Below are 17500 nucleotides of genomic sequence, written 5' to 3' on the forward strand. Positions count from 1 at the left end.
ACATTGCCCCACCTAGATTTTATTCCATTTATGGTGACCCGTTGCTTTCTGTTACTAATCCAAGCTCTAATCCATTCTAACACTTTTCCTCCTATGCCATGGGCTTTGATTTTATTTAGTAGTCTCTGGTGTGGCACTTTGTCGAACGCTTTGCTAAAGTCAAGGTAAATAACATCGTAATTTTCATTGTTGTCTGCCGCCTTATATACCTTAGTGTAAAAGGATAGAAGATTAGTCACACATGACTTACCCTTGGAGAAACCATGCTGTGAAACACGAATTAAATTATGCCCTTCAATGTGTTCTCTGAGTCTATTTACTATTATTGATTCAAGCATTTTTTCCTATAACCGATGTCAAACTGATTGGCCTGTAGTTGCATATAGACGATCTATCTCCCTTCTTAAAAACAGGAACAACGTTTGCCTGCCTCCAAGCAGTTGGAACAGAACCAGTGTCTACCGATTTATTGAATATTTCAGTTAACTGGTCGCAGATTTCAAATTTACACTCTTTAAGCATTCTTGGAAAATTTTCGTCTGGACCCGGAGATTTTGTAGCTTTAAGTCTGTCAATCTGCTTGACTACTTCCTCTTTACTAATGCTGATATTAGTTAGACTACTTTCTTCATCCCCTCTGAAAATCGGATCGCAGTCAGGTACTTTATCTAACCTCTCATCAGTAAATACCGATAGAAAATAATTGTTAAACTCCTCACTCATTTTTTCTCCGATTTTATCATGACACTTTCATTGATTTTAATTGGTCCTATTCTTTCTTTATTTTTTGTTCTATAGAGGTGAAAGATACCCTTTGGGTTGGATTTTGCTTGGCGGGCAACCTTAATTTCATAATTACGTTTCGCTGTACGTGTATTCCTTACCAGCTTTGCCATTTTGTTATATCTTGATCTAAGGTGTGATTCCCCGTTTTTCATTTTTACGTAAAGTCCTCTTTTCATTCCGATCTCATGTTTCAATCTGTCCGTCATCCATTTGGGAGTATTACTATTTTTCCGTATTGACTTTAGGGGGATAAATGTATTTTGTGCATTAATAATTAGATCAGTTAGATTGTTATACATGTCATTTAAATTACTGACCTGACTGCTGGGCCCTCGCCCCCAATTGACCTGCCCTGAGGTATGCGTAGTACCCTCTTTGACCCAGACCTGACCTAAGGTATGCTTCTTACCGTCCATGACCCACACCTGACTAGCCCCGCAACGAGAATCAAGAATGTCTGAAACGTCCGCCTGGCTTTTCGTATTCAATTTCAAATAGGTTTTTATATTGTCAAAGTTTGCTTTCCTGAAGTCTGGTACTTGAACGTTATTCGTACTTTTTATTTTTTCCCAAATAACATTAAATCTTATTTCTTGATGATCGCTAAAGCCTAGACTATCTCCCACTACTACGCTGCTAATTTGGTGCTCATTATTTGTTAGAATTAAGTCCAGGGTATTTTGTCCCTCGTAGGATCGGTAATCATTTGTTTTAGGAAATTATCCTGCACTACATCTAGGAATTTCTTCGCTTCATGATCTCCTATTAAAGTTTCCCAGTCAATGTTTCTATAGTTAAAATCTCCCATGATTACAACGTTTTTGTACTGGGACGCTCTGTGAATTTCATGAATCAGGGAATCAGTCTGCTCAATGCTGAGGTTAGGAGGTCTATACAAGACGCCAATAATAGCTTTCTTATTCTTGCCTATAATCTCTACCCAAATAGATTCCGTACAGTCCTCTTCCTTAATCGAATTGTTGACAATACAGTTTAAAGTATTTTTAACGAAAAGTGCTACACCTCCCCCATTCCTGCCGACCCTATCCTTATGAAAAAACTTATATCCTTCTATTTCGATTTCCGGAAGAAAAATGTTTATCAGCCATGTTGATCCAGGATTCAGTAATAGCTATAATATCGAAATTTTCTACGCATGCTTTACCTCGCAGCAAATCAATTTTGTTAATTATGCTCCTGCTATTTGTATAGTAAACTTTAAGTTTATCTTCCCTCCACCTGCTTTGGTGATTTTTTACACAGTCCTCTAAGTTGTTTCTATTGCCTAAACTATATTCCGATACTTCCCCCCCTACTCCCACATAATCTACCCGAAAAAACCCTGTAGGATGCCTACTTCTCGCTCAAGGGATTCAGCAAGGAGCCGAAATCCTCTGGGAGACAAGTGCACTCCGTCCCTTGTGTATAGGTGATTCTTACCATAAAAGCGGTCCCAGTTGTCGACAAATGCCCATCCATTGGCCTTACAATGTTTTGCCAGCCTGCAATTCATTGCAATAGCCCTGGAATGCCACATGCCTCCAACTCTGCGCCTCGGAAGGATTCCACATACTACAGGAACACCTCCCCTATTCCTGATCTTGTCTAGCGCATCCCGGTACCGCGCAAATAATTCCTCACTCCCTAGCTTACCTATATCATTTCCTCCGGCACTTAAGCAAACTACTGGGTCCTTACCTTCTCCTACTAGACACTCCTCTATCCTATCTCTAACATCTCCTATGCCCGCGCCAGGGAAACACACCTGCGTCCTATGTTTCCTATCTTTGTCGCAGAAAACCCTGTCTAAATACCGCACTTGACTGTCTCCAACTACCAAAATCTTACCTGTGGGCAGGGATCCAGCGTCTGCCCTTTCCTTCTTCTCTTGGATTTCATTAGTTCCTTCTTCCTGCAGATTCGCCAGCACTTGAAACGAGTTTTTGCATTTCAGTGGGGCTGGTGAAGACTTTTTTTTCACTTTTCCGCATCTTATTTCTCACCGTATTCCATCCATGCTCATCGCTAATTTTGTCTTCCGTATTATGGGCCTTCGAGCGGAGAACTCGATTCTCCTCTTTAAGGCACTTAACAGCATCCTCCAAGGCTTCAATTCTGCTAAGTAGAGATTGAACCTCTTCGGCGCTGAACACAGTGACACACTCACTCGCCATATCGCTAACTGAAGCAGCTACCCGGTTGACCTGACCTGAGTGACGACTACTGCAATATGGGCTAGACAAAGTGACAGAAGAGAGAGATTCTGCCCAAGGCATCAGACATCAGAGTAGAAGATAGATGAAGTGTCAATTACTCAGATGGATCACACGGCTTCAAAACTAATTAATATGCAGTTAACTAGAATCAATATGCAATTAACTAGAACTAACTTGGGAAGTCACATTTCTTTTCAACATTGAATTAAAACTTCACACGAGACCAAAGACTCGGATCGATACAAAACTTTAATACAAAGAGTATACGCCCGGAGGCTCTTGGTACTATTGTTCTTTGTAATGTCATAGCTAGGGTGAATGGTGATCACCAGTCGCCCTTTGGTGGTCAAGTAGGAGCCTACATCAACAATGAGACACATTAGTATCAAGACTCAGCATAAAGGAAAATGGAAACTAATAATAATGAAAATAATAATAATAGTAATAATAATATAATAGTAATAGTTAATAATAATAATGATAATAGTTAATAATGATAATAATAATAATAGTTAATAATAATAATAATAATAGTTAATAATAGTAATAATGATAATAATGATAATAATGATTGATGATAATGGTGATGATGATGATGATGATAATATATTATAATAATGAAAATGATAATAATGTGGGTGTGGATGAATTAACCCACGCAAACAAAAGTCAGGTTCAACCAGACTGGCTTCAAACTGTTTGTCCAACTGTTACCCATTTCACACGATCAAACAACACTTCAAACACGTGTTGACCAAACCAGGTTGGACAGCCTGTTTGTGTAAATACCCCACTGTGTTATAATTGAACGCCGCGGTTCGAACCGCGGCGGTTGAAAACGCTAGTGTGAACAGTTCCATAGTGTGGCTTTAGAATACGACCCGTCCATCAGCGGACACCGTGGGTGGGTGGGAGTGGGAACACTGGAGAGAAAACGGGAACGATAATGATAATTGTCTTGAAAGAAAACGGAAGGCGGGACCGTAAACCGATTACGTGAAGGCATTTGTGGTGATTGTATGGTCGGGGAGGTGCTTAGGTTTGGTAAATGGGAAGTAGTTTGGTAGTTTACGTTGTTACAAGAAAAAAAGAGGAGATGTCTGGAGGATTGGTGTGGTTTGTAATCAAGTAATTAACCAATTAGGTAATTATCTTGTTTAATCATTAAGTTGTTCATGTATCCATATATATAATCATTTATTTATATATACATACATGCATACATACATACGAGTATATACAAACACATATATACAAACATACATATATACACACATACACACACACACATACATACACACACACACACGCATACATACACACACACACACACACACACACACACACACACACACACACACACACACACACACACACACACACACACACACACACACAAAAAAACACCTGGTTCAAATTCTAAATTGACGAGTGAATTGTTATGTGAATTTTGGTCTTTTTTCAACAATCAATCCTTTGTCTACTTTGATCTTCTTTTCTTTTTCGTTATCGTCAAGTATACGTGTAATATTGAGGTTGGATGTACGTTTGGTTTGACCGTCTGACACTTCTTCAAACAGGTTGGACAACCGAGGTGGACAAACCGTGTAAATAGCCCTTAAGTCAACGGAACCGTTCACACACAACCGCGTATTTTTTCCTTGACTATGCGGTTCCGCCACGGTTTCCGCGCGGTTCAAACCGCTAGTGTGACCAATGCCTAAGCCATACACGTTTCTGTTGTACAGTGGAATGGGTCTTTTTTAATAAAATCACCTGGCGACAGGAAGGAAAAAACGATAAAGTGTGGCATGCCATTGTTATGGTGCCCTATTAGGGAAGAATCCAATAGCAGGATATGCCCCATTGAACAGACAGGCTCCCCATACTAAATTGTACGGCCAGCGTCCTCCTCGTCCTCCTCTTCCTCCTCCTCCTCCTCCTCCTCCTCCTCCTCCTCCTCCTCCTCCTCCTCCTCCTCCTCCTCCTCCCCCTCCTCCTCCTCATTTTCCTCGTGTTTCCCTCTCCCCTGCCTCTTACTCCTCCTCCTCCACCTCCACCTCCACCTCCACCTCCTCCACCTCCACCTCCTTCTTCTCCTCCTCCTCCTCCACCTCCACCTACTCCTCCTCCTCTTCCTCTTCCTTTTCCACCTCCTCCTCTTCCTCCTCCTCCCACCTCCTCATTTCATTTGTCTTCCCCTTTCCTGCCTCTTCTCCTCCTCCTTCACCTTCTCTTCCTCCTCTTCTTTCTCCCCCTCCTCTTCCTCCTCTCCCTCCTCCTCTTCCTCCTCCCCCTCCTCCCCCTACTCCTCCTCTTCCTCCTCCCCTCCTACCCTCCTTCTCTTCCTCCTCACCTCCTACCCTCCTCCTCTTCCTCCTCCTACTCCTCTTCCTCCTCCTCCAACTCCTTCTCCATCCCCTCCTCCTCCTCCTCCTCCTCCTCCTCCTCCTCCTCCTCCTCCTCCTCTTCCTCCTCCCCTCCTCCTCTTCCTCCTACTACTCCTCCCCTCTTCCTACTCCCCCTCCTCCACCTCCTCATTTTCCTCGTCTTCCCCCTCCCCTGCCTCTTACTCCTCCTCCTCCTCCTTCTCAAACTCCTCATCCGCGTCTTCCTCGTTTTCCACCTCTTGATCTTTCTCCTCTTTCTTCTCTTCTCCCTCTTCCTCCTCCTCCTCCTCCTCTTCAAACTCCTTCTCATCCGCGTCTTCCTCGTTTCCACCTCTTGATCTTTCTCCTTTCTTCTCCTCTTCTCCCTCTTCCTCCTCCTCCTCCTCCTCCTCCTCCTCCTCCTCCTTTGGAGTTGTACTACTGTTGTGTTTCGCCCCGACTCCCGTAAATATTCTCAAAAAAAAAGAAAAAAAAAGTAATTTTTTAAGTCAAAATCGCTTCAGGGATTTTTCTTTATCGCTTTCTTTCTTTCTCTTTTCTCTCTCTCTCTCTCTCTTTTTCTTTTCCTGTTTTACCTCTTTCTTCCTTTTATTTTTCCTTTTCTTTTTCGTATCTTTGTTCTTTGTTCTTGATAGTTTTCTTTTTCTTCTCTCCTTACTTCGAATGTATTTCCTTCTCTTGATGATTTTGAGTTTCAACTTATATCTGTTGCACATTTTAGTACTTCAGCATTAAGGAACACTTTATCAGCTTTGTTCTGGCTGTCGTCAGTGGAATTTATTTAGACTAACATCACTCTTACTCTCGCTTTATCCAACTATATTTTTATCTATATCTACATATTTATTTGTATATTAATTTAATTATTGGTTTATTGATTTTTCATTCGTTTGTTTATTTGTTTATTTATTTATTCATTTATTTATTCAAATTTATTTATCTATCTATTCATTATTTTTGTTTATTAATGTATATTTATTTATATGTTTATTTGTCTAGTTAACTAGTTATTCATTCTTTTTGTTTATTAATGATTGTTTATTTATATCGTTATTTGTCTAGTTATCTAGTTATTATCTATTCATTTGTGGATTTATTTTTTTAGTTTTAGTTATTTTCTGCTCTCAAAAATCTTCGTTCGGGCTTTTCCACATACTCCATCTTCGCCACACTCTTCACTGTCTTCTTTCACAGCTTGTTTATCCTTATATTTATTTAAAAAAAAAATTCATTTCGTTTTTTTAATTCTTTATTTTCATTTCATTTTTTTTTTATTTTATCTTAATTTTTTATTTCATTATTTCATTTATTTCATTTTCTTTTAATTCTTATTTTCTATTTTATTCATTTTATTTCTATTTCATTCTTTTAATTTTTAATTTTAATTTAATTAATTTTGCTTCATTGACAACGTCCAGTTTTTTTTTATCATATCTCGTTAAAAAAAAAAAAAAAAAAAGTCTTTGAAGGAAAGCGCTGTCATGACTGATAGACTTCTCAAACTCATCTCAGAGTGCATTAGTCCGAGGTCGATCCCCAACGGCTACTGGCGCCCTTGTAGCCCCAACACAGAATGCAAAGGTGACGAGTTGCCTCAACACTCAAAGGAACTTGAACACGGATGTCTGTGATTAATTTTACTTGTATATATGTGCACGTGTGTGTATGTGAGGTTTTACTCGTATGTGTGATTTGTGTGTGTATGTGTGTGTGTGTGTGTGTGTGCGTGTGTGCGTGCGTGTGTGTGTGTGTGTGTGTGTATGTGTGTGTGTGTGTGTGTGTGTGTGTGTGTGTGCGCGCGTGTGCGTGTGTGTGATTCATCATGGTCTTTGGATCACGCGTTGGATTCGTGACCGACAGCTATTTCCCTCACGGAAGAGAGCTTAGAGCTCATATGACCGATCTGTGGGTAATGCTGTGACCTTACACACCCCAAACTCCCCGCCCACGAGAGTTGGAGTAACGACTCGAAGCGCAGCGATACTGAAATTATTTCAGCCCTGGGCAGGATTCGAACCCGGACCACCGTAGTGACAGTCGGGGACTCTGCCAACCGCGCCACCTAGTGTGTGTGTGTGTGTGTGTGTGTGTGTGTGTGTGTGTGTGTGTGTGTGTGTGTGTGTGTGTGTGTGTGTGTGTGTGTGTGTGTGTGTGTGTGTGTGTGTGTGTGCATGTGTGTGTGTGTGTATGTGTGTGTGTGTATGTGCGTGCATGTGTGTGTGTTTGTGTGTGTGCATGTGTGTGTGTATGTGCGTGTGTGTGTATGCGTGTGTGTGTGTTTATCTGCCTGTCTGTCTTTCAGAGGAAGAGAGAGAGAGAGAGAGAGAGAGAGAGAGAGAGAGAGAGAGAGAGAGAGAGAGAGAGAGGCGCCTCCTCTCTTATAGCTTTCTTCCTCTTCACCCTCATCATCCCATGCCCTCCTCACCCCGACTCCCCATAGTTCCAAACTTCCTAAACTGAGAAGAAGAACGAGGCGCAGACGCTTTGTTAGCTGGGCAGAGTTGGCAATGAGGGTTACCCTCTGGTGTATAGGGAGAAGGGAAAGGGAGTTTATATCTACTCCCACGGAAAGGGAGTTTATATCTACTCCCACACTTCTCGCAAGGGAAAAATGAAGGAAAGGAGAGGGAAGGAGAAAGGAAAGGTAAAGGAGAGGAGAAGAGGGGGAAGAAGGGGAAGGGAGGGGAGAAGAGGGGATGGGAAGAGAGTTAAGACGAGGATAAGGAGGAAGAAGAGAGAAGAGGGGAGGAGAAGGGGAAGAGAGGAGAAAAGAGGGGAAGGACGCGGAGAGGCTGGAGAAAAAAAGAGCTGAGGAAAGAGGAGGAGAGGAGAGATGAGGGGAAATGAGTAGAGGTGAGGGGAGGGGAGGGTAAAGGATCAAAGAGTAGGGGAGGAGAGAAGAAAGGATAAGAGGGGAAAAGGAAGGAAATGGGGCAGAGGAGGAGGAGGAAGAGGGGAAAGTGAGGGGAGAAGAGAAGAAAGGAGGAGGAAGAGGGGAAAGTGAGGGGAGAAGAGGATAGGGGAGGGGGAAGAGGGGAAAAGGAGGAGAGGAGAGGAGAGGGGAGGGGGATTAGGGGAAAGGGAGGGGAGAAGAGAAGGGAGGAGGAAGAGGGGAAAGTGAGGGGGAGAAGAGGATAGGGGAGGGGGAAGAGGGGAAAGGGAGGAGAGGAGAGGAGAGGGGAGGGGAGGAGAGGGGATGGGGATTAGGGGAAAGGGAGGGGAGAAGAGGATAGGGGAGGGGGAAGAGGGAAAAGTGAGGGGAGAAGAGGAGAAGGGAGGAGGAAGAGGGGAAAGGGAGGGGAGAAGAGGAGAGGGGGAAGAGGGGAAAGAGAGGAAGAAGAAGAGAGGGGAGGGGGAAGAGGGGAAAGAGAGGGGAGAGGAAGAGAGGGGAGGTGGAAGAGGGGAAAGGGAGAGGAGAAGAGGCGAGGGGATCTTCTTTCGGACCAAGCTGAGGGGAAGTAGATCGAGGGGAGACTGACTGACGAGAAGAGACTGAGAAGGGGAAAGGAAAGCTTTGTTTTGCCTGCTGGTTGTTCGCAGTCGGGGTGTCCGAGTGGTTAATGTTGTTGTTGTTGTTGTTGCTGTTGTTCGTTGTTGTTGTTGTTGTTGTTGTTGTTGTTGTTGTTGTTGTTGTTGTTGTTATGTTGTTGTTGGCGACTCGGTCGATGTTGTAATCGTTGTTGTTATTGTTGTTGTTGTTGTTATCGTGACGTTTGAACAGCAGGTAATAGTGGACTTTCTGTAATGATATTAGTATGGTGTTGGAATCATGGAAGGTTGTTATATATATGTACACACACATAAACACACACAGACGCACACACAGACACACACACACATGTATATATACATATATATATATACATATATATATACATATATATATATATATATACATATATATATATATATATACATACATATATACATACATATTACATAGAATCGGTAAGAACAATTAGAACTTCTTTGAGGTCCCCATGCTGTCAGCCATTTCCATTCATTTCCCTTTCACTTATCACAAATGTCCTTCTTCGGTAATTAATGTTTCCTTCCCCTCTGTGTCTTCAGTTCTTCCACAATAACCACGTTCCTCTCCTTTTAGCCTCCGTCTCTTCTTCGCCTTTTCATTTATCGTTTTCCATCTCCTTCTCCCTCTTTCTCGTCCTCCTTTTACTATTCGCGTTTCATACGTTTATTCCATGTTCGAATTTACGCTGCCTCTCTCTCTCTCTCTCTCTCTCTCTCTCTCTCTCTCTCTCTCTCTCTCTCTCTCTCTCTCTCTCTCTCTCTCTCTCTCTCTCTCTCTCTCTCTCTCTCTCTCTCTCTCTCTCTCTCTCTCTCTCTCTCTCTCTCTCTCTCTCTCTCTCTCTCTCTCTCTCTCTCTCTCTCTCTCTCTCTCTCTCTCTCTCTCTCTCTCTCTGCATGCGTTTCATACTTAATTTCGTTTAATTTCGTTCAATTTCGTTTCATTTCGCTCGTGTACTATCTCTGTGCCTTTATACTCGTTTTATGCATTCGTGGCCGACAAAACATATTTGGAAAATATATAAAGAACAACCTAAACGAATCTTAAAGAAGATTAGAAAATCGTTTCAGAATACCAAACCTAGACAGGGTCTAAAATCTCAAAAGAAAATCTCGTCTAAAATGTTTCCTTTTCATTATACGATAATGCCAATCATTATAATAATATTCCACGTTTGTTGCCAAACTTAATGTGTTATTTAGATGGTTATGTTTGTAGAATTTCCAAGAGAGAGAAGTGGTTATTATTTTAGAACGCTTAGTCTCCGTGATTCCATTTCCCCCCCTGCCAAGTTTGTAACGACATGACGTCAAAATGGATCTGTTAAATCAGCTCACTGTCGCTGTTTAAACAAAATAAGCATTTTGCTGTTACCGTCTGTATGAAGTTGATTATTCTGTATAAGTTTTTGACAGGAATACCAAAATATATATGTACATCAACAACAATATATATATATATTAATAGTTCAATGTTTTGAAAGGCTAACCGTCGTTTTTGTTTGAAAGAAAAGGATGATGAGGGAGAGGGGAATAAATTATTTATATATTTCTCCTAATCTCGTTTATTTTGCGTTGTTATATATTTGTATTGGGTTTCAATTGAACCCTTTATTCTTACTTCGTTTTCTGAATTTTTCTAAACTTTGTTTTTCTAACTACTAGCCAGAAACAGGTCAACACAAATACAACAAAAGCAACAATCTAACGCCAGTGAAATTCGAGCCAGCAATTAATTACCAAGTCTCCCTGTAATTTGCGTCAGAATGTGACAGAATTTTTCTTTCCGTCGTAAGGAAGGCAGTGCAAGTAAAACGAACGCTTCAAGTGGAACTACTTTGCCTTCTCCTTATCCCCCAACCATCACCTCCCACACCCTTCCCCTTTCCCCCTAACACTTCCCCCATCCTCCTAGACCATACCCTTTCCCTCCCCACTCCCCTCTCCCCTCCCCTCTCCCCTTCCCTCTCCCTCTCCCTCTCCCCCTCCCCTCCCCTCCCCCTACTTTTTCTACATTCCCCCTTCCCCTTCCCCCTTCCCCACCCCTCATACCTACCCTCCTCCCCCTCCCCCTCCTCCCCCTCCCCCTACCTTCCCCTTTCCCTCTTTCCTTCCCCTCTCCCCCTCCCCTCTCCCCTCCCCTCTCCTCTCCCCTCTCTCCTTCCCCCTCCCCTCTCCTCTCCCCTCTCTCCTTCCCCCTCCCCCTCCCCCTCCCCTCCCCCTCTCCCCCTCCCTCCCTCCCCCTCCCTCCCCCTCCCTCCCCCCCCCTCCCTCCCCCTCCCCCTCCCTCCCTCCCCCTCCCTCCCTCCCCCTCCCCCTCCCCTCTCCTCCCTCCCCCTCCCCTCTCCTCCCTCCCACGCACCTTGTACTTTCCACTTGAGCCACAGGGCACGAACTCGGAACTTGTAAACTTTTCCGTTGTCCCTCTCTCCAGCAACGTGCTCTCTCTCTCTCTCTCTCTCTCTCTCTCTCTCTCTCTCTCTCTCTCTCTCTCTCTCTCTCTCTCTCTTCCTTTCTTTTCGCTTTTTTCTTCCTCCACTGCCACAATTTACTCTCCTTCCTCTTCCTCTTCCTCTTTTTCCTCCTCCTTCTCATTCTTCTTCTTCTTCATCTCTTTCTTCTTCATCTCTTTCTTTTCCTTCATCTTATCTTTCTTTTCCTTCTTCTTTTCCCTTTCCTTTTTCTTCTACTTCTTTTCTTTCTTCTTCATCTCATTCTACGCCTTCGTTTGCTTCTAGTCCTCTTCTTCTCTTTCTTCTCTTTCATCTTTTTTTTCTATTATTTTCCTTTCCCACATTCGTTTTCTTCTCTTTCTTTTCCTTCCTCTCTTTTTTCTTTTCCTTTTCCTTTCCCGTATTCTTCTTCTTCTGCGTCTTCCAGCCTCTTTCTCCTTTTCCTTCTCCTTCTCCTCCTTCTCCTTCTCCTCCTTCTCCTTCTCCTCCTTCTCCTTCTCCTCCTTCTCCTTCTCCTCCTTCTCCTTCTCCTCCTTTTCCTTCTCCTTCTCCTTCTCCTTCTCCTTCTCCTTCTCCTCCTCCTTCTCCTTCTTCTCCTTCTCCTTCTCCTTCTCCTTCTCCTTCTCCTCCTTCTCCTTCTCCTCCTTCTACTTCTCCTTCTCCTTCTCCTTCTCCTCCTTCTCCTTCTCCTCCTTCTCCTTCTCCTTGCCCATGTCCTTGTCCTTCTCCTTCTCTTTCTTCTCCTCTTCCCTCTTTTCTTCATCCTCCGTTTCCTCCCGCTGCTACTCCATTTCCTCGCCCTCCTCCTCCTCCTCCTCCTCCTCCTCCTCCCTCTTCTCTCCATCATCCTTTTCCTCCTCTTGCTACTCCATTTCCTCGCCCTCCTTTTCCTCCTCCTCCTCCTCCTCCTCTTCCCCTTCTCCATCTACTCCCCCTCCTCTTCCATTCCCTCCTCCTCCGTTCTCCTCTCTCACTCCTCCTCCCGCCTTGCCCGTGTCTCTGTGCCCGTGGATTCTATGGAACAGAAATTAGATTTGGCTCACTTTTTTTTGGGGGGGGGAGGGGGAAGTGAAGTATCACTCCCACGGACCGTGGGATGCTGTGAAAAAATCCCCTAAGAGTGATTAGACCTACACCAACCCCCATCCCCCTTTTCTTTAAAACAGGGGCGACTTTAGTTGTCTGAAGAGATTAAAAGAAGATGAAATTTATTTGGTCTCCGTGAGTTCCGAGGCCCCTTTTTTTTTTTTTTTTTTTTTTTTATTAGCCTTGTACAGCCATTATGTTATTGACTATAGTGACACCTACATGGAGCAGAGTCACGTAGGATTATTTTATGGTTGGAAGCTAGTATCACAAGGGAAGAATGCTAGTCGTTGTTAACTTTTGAAACCTATTCTTCCTGTCTTCTTCTTAAATTTTCCGTTACCACCTGTATGCGCGCGTTTTTTTTTTTTTTTTTTTTGTGTCTTTTTCTTGTCTACTCTAAAAGCTCAGGGAGAGATAAAATAATCCGTAATTACCATCACGAGTAGAAATATGTATATATATATATTTCAACATAAACATTAAATCTAATGTATTTCTTCTTGTCTCTTCCAACAGCTCCCGCGAGGAACATAACAATGACTTACACCAAGTCACCGCGACATGACAGCGTCGTCGTTTCCTGCCGAGCCACGGGCGTGGCTCCAGAACCCAAGATCGCCATATACAGGAGTGACGTCATAACGCCGAGGTACAGTCTTTGCTCGCCTAGAGGGGGTGTGAGTCGATTCGTTTTAAGAGAAGTCTGGGTATCCCCCCTTTTTCACTAGAAATATATTTTAACTAGAATAGAGTTTCTAAAGGGCATGTAAATGAGTTTACTGCAAGAGAAGATATATTCTATTTCAGAAAAAATATATAAAATAAAAAATAGGAAAGGGACGACCATAATGAAAAAAGAGACCATGAAAAGCGAATTATGGTTACTGAGATGTAAACACTGAACTACGCATAATCACGTGATTTTCAGCCTGTTTGGTATGTTGATGCTTTACCAGAGCATACGCATGTATGTGTGTATGTGTGTATTTACCTATGTGTATATATGTATATGTGCGTGGGTTATTGTATACTGAAGTATTCACATGGGTATGGATGTATGTATGCACACATGAATGTCTCTAAGTACTTATGCATACATGAATAAATGTGTATGTGTGTGTATGCAATAGTCTATTTGTAAATGTGTATGTGCGTGTATGAAATAGTCTATTTGTAAATGCGTAGGCAGTATGTTTTATGTATATATGTATGTTTGTATGTATGCATGTATGTATATATTGTATGTATTTAAGCATGTATGTATGCATATATATGAATATATGTATATAGGCAGTTATGAATGTATATATGTATGTATGAATGTATATATGCATGTATGTATGTATGTTTGTATGTATGCATGTATGTGTGTATTGTATGCATGTATGTATGTTTGTATGTATGCATGTATGTATGTATTGTATGTATTTACGCATGTATGTATGCATATATATGAATATATGTATATAGGCAGTTATGAATGTATATATGTTTGTATGTAATGTGTGTGTGTATGTATGTATGTATGTGTGTGTATGTATGTATGTATGTATGTAAGAGAGAACCCACTGAGTCAATATACATAGCTTTTTCAATATGTGCGTCTCCTTCCCACTTTGGAGGAAGATTTATCCTGACATCTCCTTTTTTCCACAACTTTTCTTTCCTTTTTTTATTCATTTATTTATTTATTCATTTATTTATTTATTTGTTTATTTATTTTTACCACTTATGCTACAATGGCTCATACATTTCATCTAATGTACCTGATATCAGAACGCTAATGGATCACCTTTATGGTCATTTGTAAGATTTTTCTTCTTAGGTGTGTCATATGTCTTCTACTTACGGTGGTATTCTTAAAAAAAAATTCTTTCCTTGTATAAACCTTATATAAATCCTTGGAAGGGAAAGATTTATATAAGGATTTTTTTTTTTTTTTGTAATACCACCGTATGAATCTTATGGTGGTATTCTTAGAAAATTCTTTCCTTATATAAATCTTTCCCTTCCAAGGATTTATATAATACTTATATAAGGAAAGATTTCTTTAAGAATACCACCGTTAGTCCCTTCACTTCCTCTCCATTCTCCCAAACGTCTCATAATATTTGCTTTGGACTGGACGACAGCGGGAGGGAAAAAGAGGTAAAAACATTGTTGTTACTATTTAATCTTTGCTTTGACTTCAAAGCATCGATTTGTTTAGTATTTTTTTCTTAGAGTGGAGGGAGAGAGAATGCCTGGTTATTTCGTTGAAGAATACCACTTGAAAAGAAGTACTAGTAGGTTGCATGTAATATAAATATAATGTGAGTTTCAAATACAAAAAATGATAGAAATAAACATTAAAAAGTAAAACATGAGTGTAAGATAAAATGTGTGGGTCCAGAAGTAAATGTATATACGACCTTATGCACACATGCACACATACACACAGTCATGAAGGAGCTTATGCACAAACACACACACACATACACACAGTCATGAAGGAGCTTATGCATACACACACACACACACACACACACACACACACACACACACACACACACACACACACACACACACACACACACACACACACACACACACACACACACACACACATACACACACACACACAGAGTCATGAAAGAGCTTATGCACAAACACACAAATACACACAGTCATGAAGGAGCTTATGCACACACACGCACACACACACACACACACACACACACACACACACACACACACACACACACACACACACACACACACACACACACACACAGTCATGAAAGAGCTTATGGACACACACACACACACACACACAGTCATGAAGGAGCTTATGCACACACACACACACACACACACACACACACACACATTTTTATATTAGAATGCTGATCATTTTTAGTTTCACTTTTAATATTACTCATAAAACTCATGTTTGGTGTGATATTGTCTACACTTCTTATCATCAACAAAATACTTTAGTACTGTTCACAGAAATGGTTGTGTTCTTATTGACTGACTTGGCTGAAGGCAAATTTCTTCAAGAGCAATGAAGTAACATTACCCGTCAATAACGTTTCTTTTTTCAAGCGCAGACGGAACTTGTTTGGTACAAGACGTATCTAAGTTTTCCCGGTACGTCCTTCCACGTGAATCACCTGCGCGAAAATAATCATTTAATTTTGTGGACATGAGATCAAACGGATTCTCCAGCTGCTACTACTACGGTGACCTCCAGGAAGACAAAGAGATGGAACCTAACGGGAACCGAAGAGCTCGAAGGGACTTGGACAAGGATTTCGTCCAGAGAGTCCGAGCCTTCGTGAGTGTCTGCACCATCATGGAGCTGATGGTCCTCCTTAGATTCTTCAACGATAAGGTTGGACAGCTCCTTGGTGCCAAAGCCAAGAAAGACACTTCAGAGACAAACCAAAGCATCCTCCGGAGCCTCAGCATCGTCGGAATCGTTCTGGATGCGATTCAAAGGTCCGTGATGCAGACAAAGAAACGAAAGTTTTCTGAATTAAGAGACGAAACTCTACATACAGCCAAGAGGCTCAAGACTTCAAACGATTTTGCACAAGGAATGCCATGGAAAGAAGTACGTTTCCTAGGCAAAGGCAGCTTTGCTTCAGTATCGCTCGTAAAGGACGTCACTTCTGGCTTCCTTTGTGCAAAGAAAACGATTAAAATCTACCGTCTCCAGCGGCAACTGGAAGAAATCAATATTCATCAGAAACTAAATCACCCTAATATTGTGGCCTTCCTGGGCGAAAACAGGGACAGAGAAAACTTGTATGTTTTCTTGGAATACGTCAACGGCGGAACTCTTCAGGACAGAATCGCCGACAGAGGAATGTCCGAAAGAAGAGCCAGATTCTTCTTCAGCCAGCTGATCGAAGGAGTCAAATACCTTCACTCAAAGAATATCGTACACCGGGATCTAAAGCCGGAGAACCTTTTCTTAACTGAAGACGACGATCTCAAGATTGGAGACTTCGGGCTTGCTGGCGAGTTCGTAAAAGGCAAGTACCTGACAAAGATCTGCGGGACTTCAGCCTACATCGCCCCCGAAGTCTTCACTGAACAATACTTGGGAGAACCCAGTGATGTCTGGGTGTGCGGTGTTGTTCTCTTTAGACTCGTATCTGGTCAAAATCCTTGGAAAATCCCTGTAACTAACAAGGACACGAATTTTGGAGTCTGGTCATATTCGACCGAAGAGATGAGACTGAAAAGTCCATGGAAATCTTTCTCGAGAAGAATATTCCGTCTAATCAAGAAAATTCTTGTTTCAAATCCCGAAGAAAGAGCAACTATATTTGATATTGAGCAAGACGCGTGGATTCTTGGCTGATGTATGAAGTTTGTATGAAGAACAATGAAGATGTACAATAAATGATAAGCAAAAAATAGAAATGTATCAAATCATCGCCTAATACATTAGGCACCGCTTTATTTGAAAGCCTTTAAATAACGGGGTTTCCCCTCAGCTGAATAAAATGGTCCGGTCGCAGTTAGAAAAGGAAATGTGAAAAAAAAAAAAATTCCCGACATTAGCTCAGACCGCTCTTCTGTATCTCTAAGTTTAAACATATATATATATATATATATATATATATATATATATATATATATATATATATATATATATATATATATACACTAAAAAACCACTGCTTAGTGGATATAAGAAAAGAAAGGAAATAACGATTTCCGTATATTTCGATCACTTGCTGTCATCCGCTTCAAGCGGAATACAAAGAGAAAACACCTATCTTATATGCAGAGGAGAGAGGCGGAGTGAGGGAACATGGGCATGACATATCAGGTGGCGTCTATATTACTACTCGGTCTTTGTGGGAAGTCATCCGCTTTTACAATAGATGGAAGTAATTTGTTAACTGCCAAGCTATGTACATTTATATAGTAACCATCCTGATAATATCAAATATAGTGTTGCCTCGGGTCGTTTTCTAAAAGCACGAAGATTATGGAGCCCATCTTATTTAGATTCAGAAATTTCAACCACAAGATATCA

General features: G+C 41.6%; 1 protein-coding gene across 5 annotated transcripts in view; it reads left to right on the forward strand.

Moving 5' to 3' along the window:
• LOC143036469 (uncharacterized) overlaps positions 1 to 17500 on the forward strand; it is a 406722-nt gene that overhangs the window by 320740 nt on the left and 68482 nt on the right. For all 5 annotated transcript variants that reach the window (XM_076203857.1, XM_076203859.1, XM_076203860.1 and 2 more), the window contains one exon: positions 12979 to 13111. In XM_076203857.1, coding sequence (XP_076059972.1) covers positions 12979 to 13111 — 133 coding nt within the window. The remainder of the gene's footprint in view (positions 1 to 12978; positions 13112 to 17500) is intronic.

The sequence above is a fragment of the Oratosquilla oratoria genome, chromosome 20, assembly GCF_046742065.1.
Source record: "Oratosquilla oratoria isolate Oo_2021 chromosome 20, ASM4674206v1, whole genome shotgun sequence".
NCBI lineage: Eukaryota > Metazoa > Arthropoda > Malacostraca > Stomatopoda > Squillidae > Oratosquilla > Oratosquilla oratoria.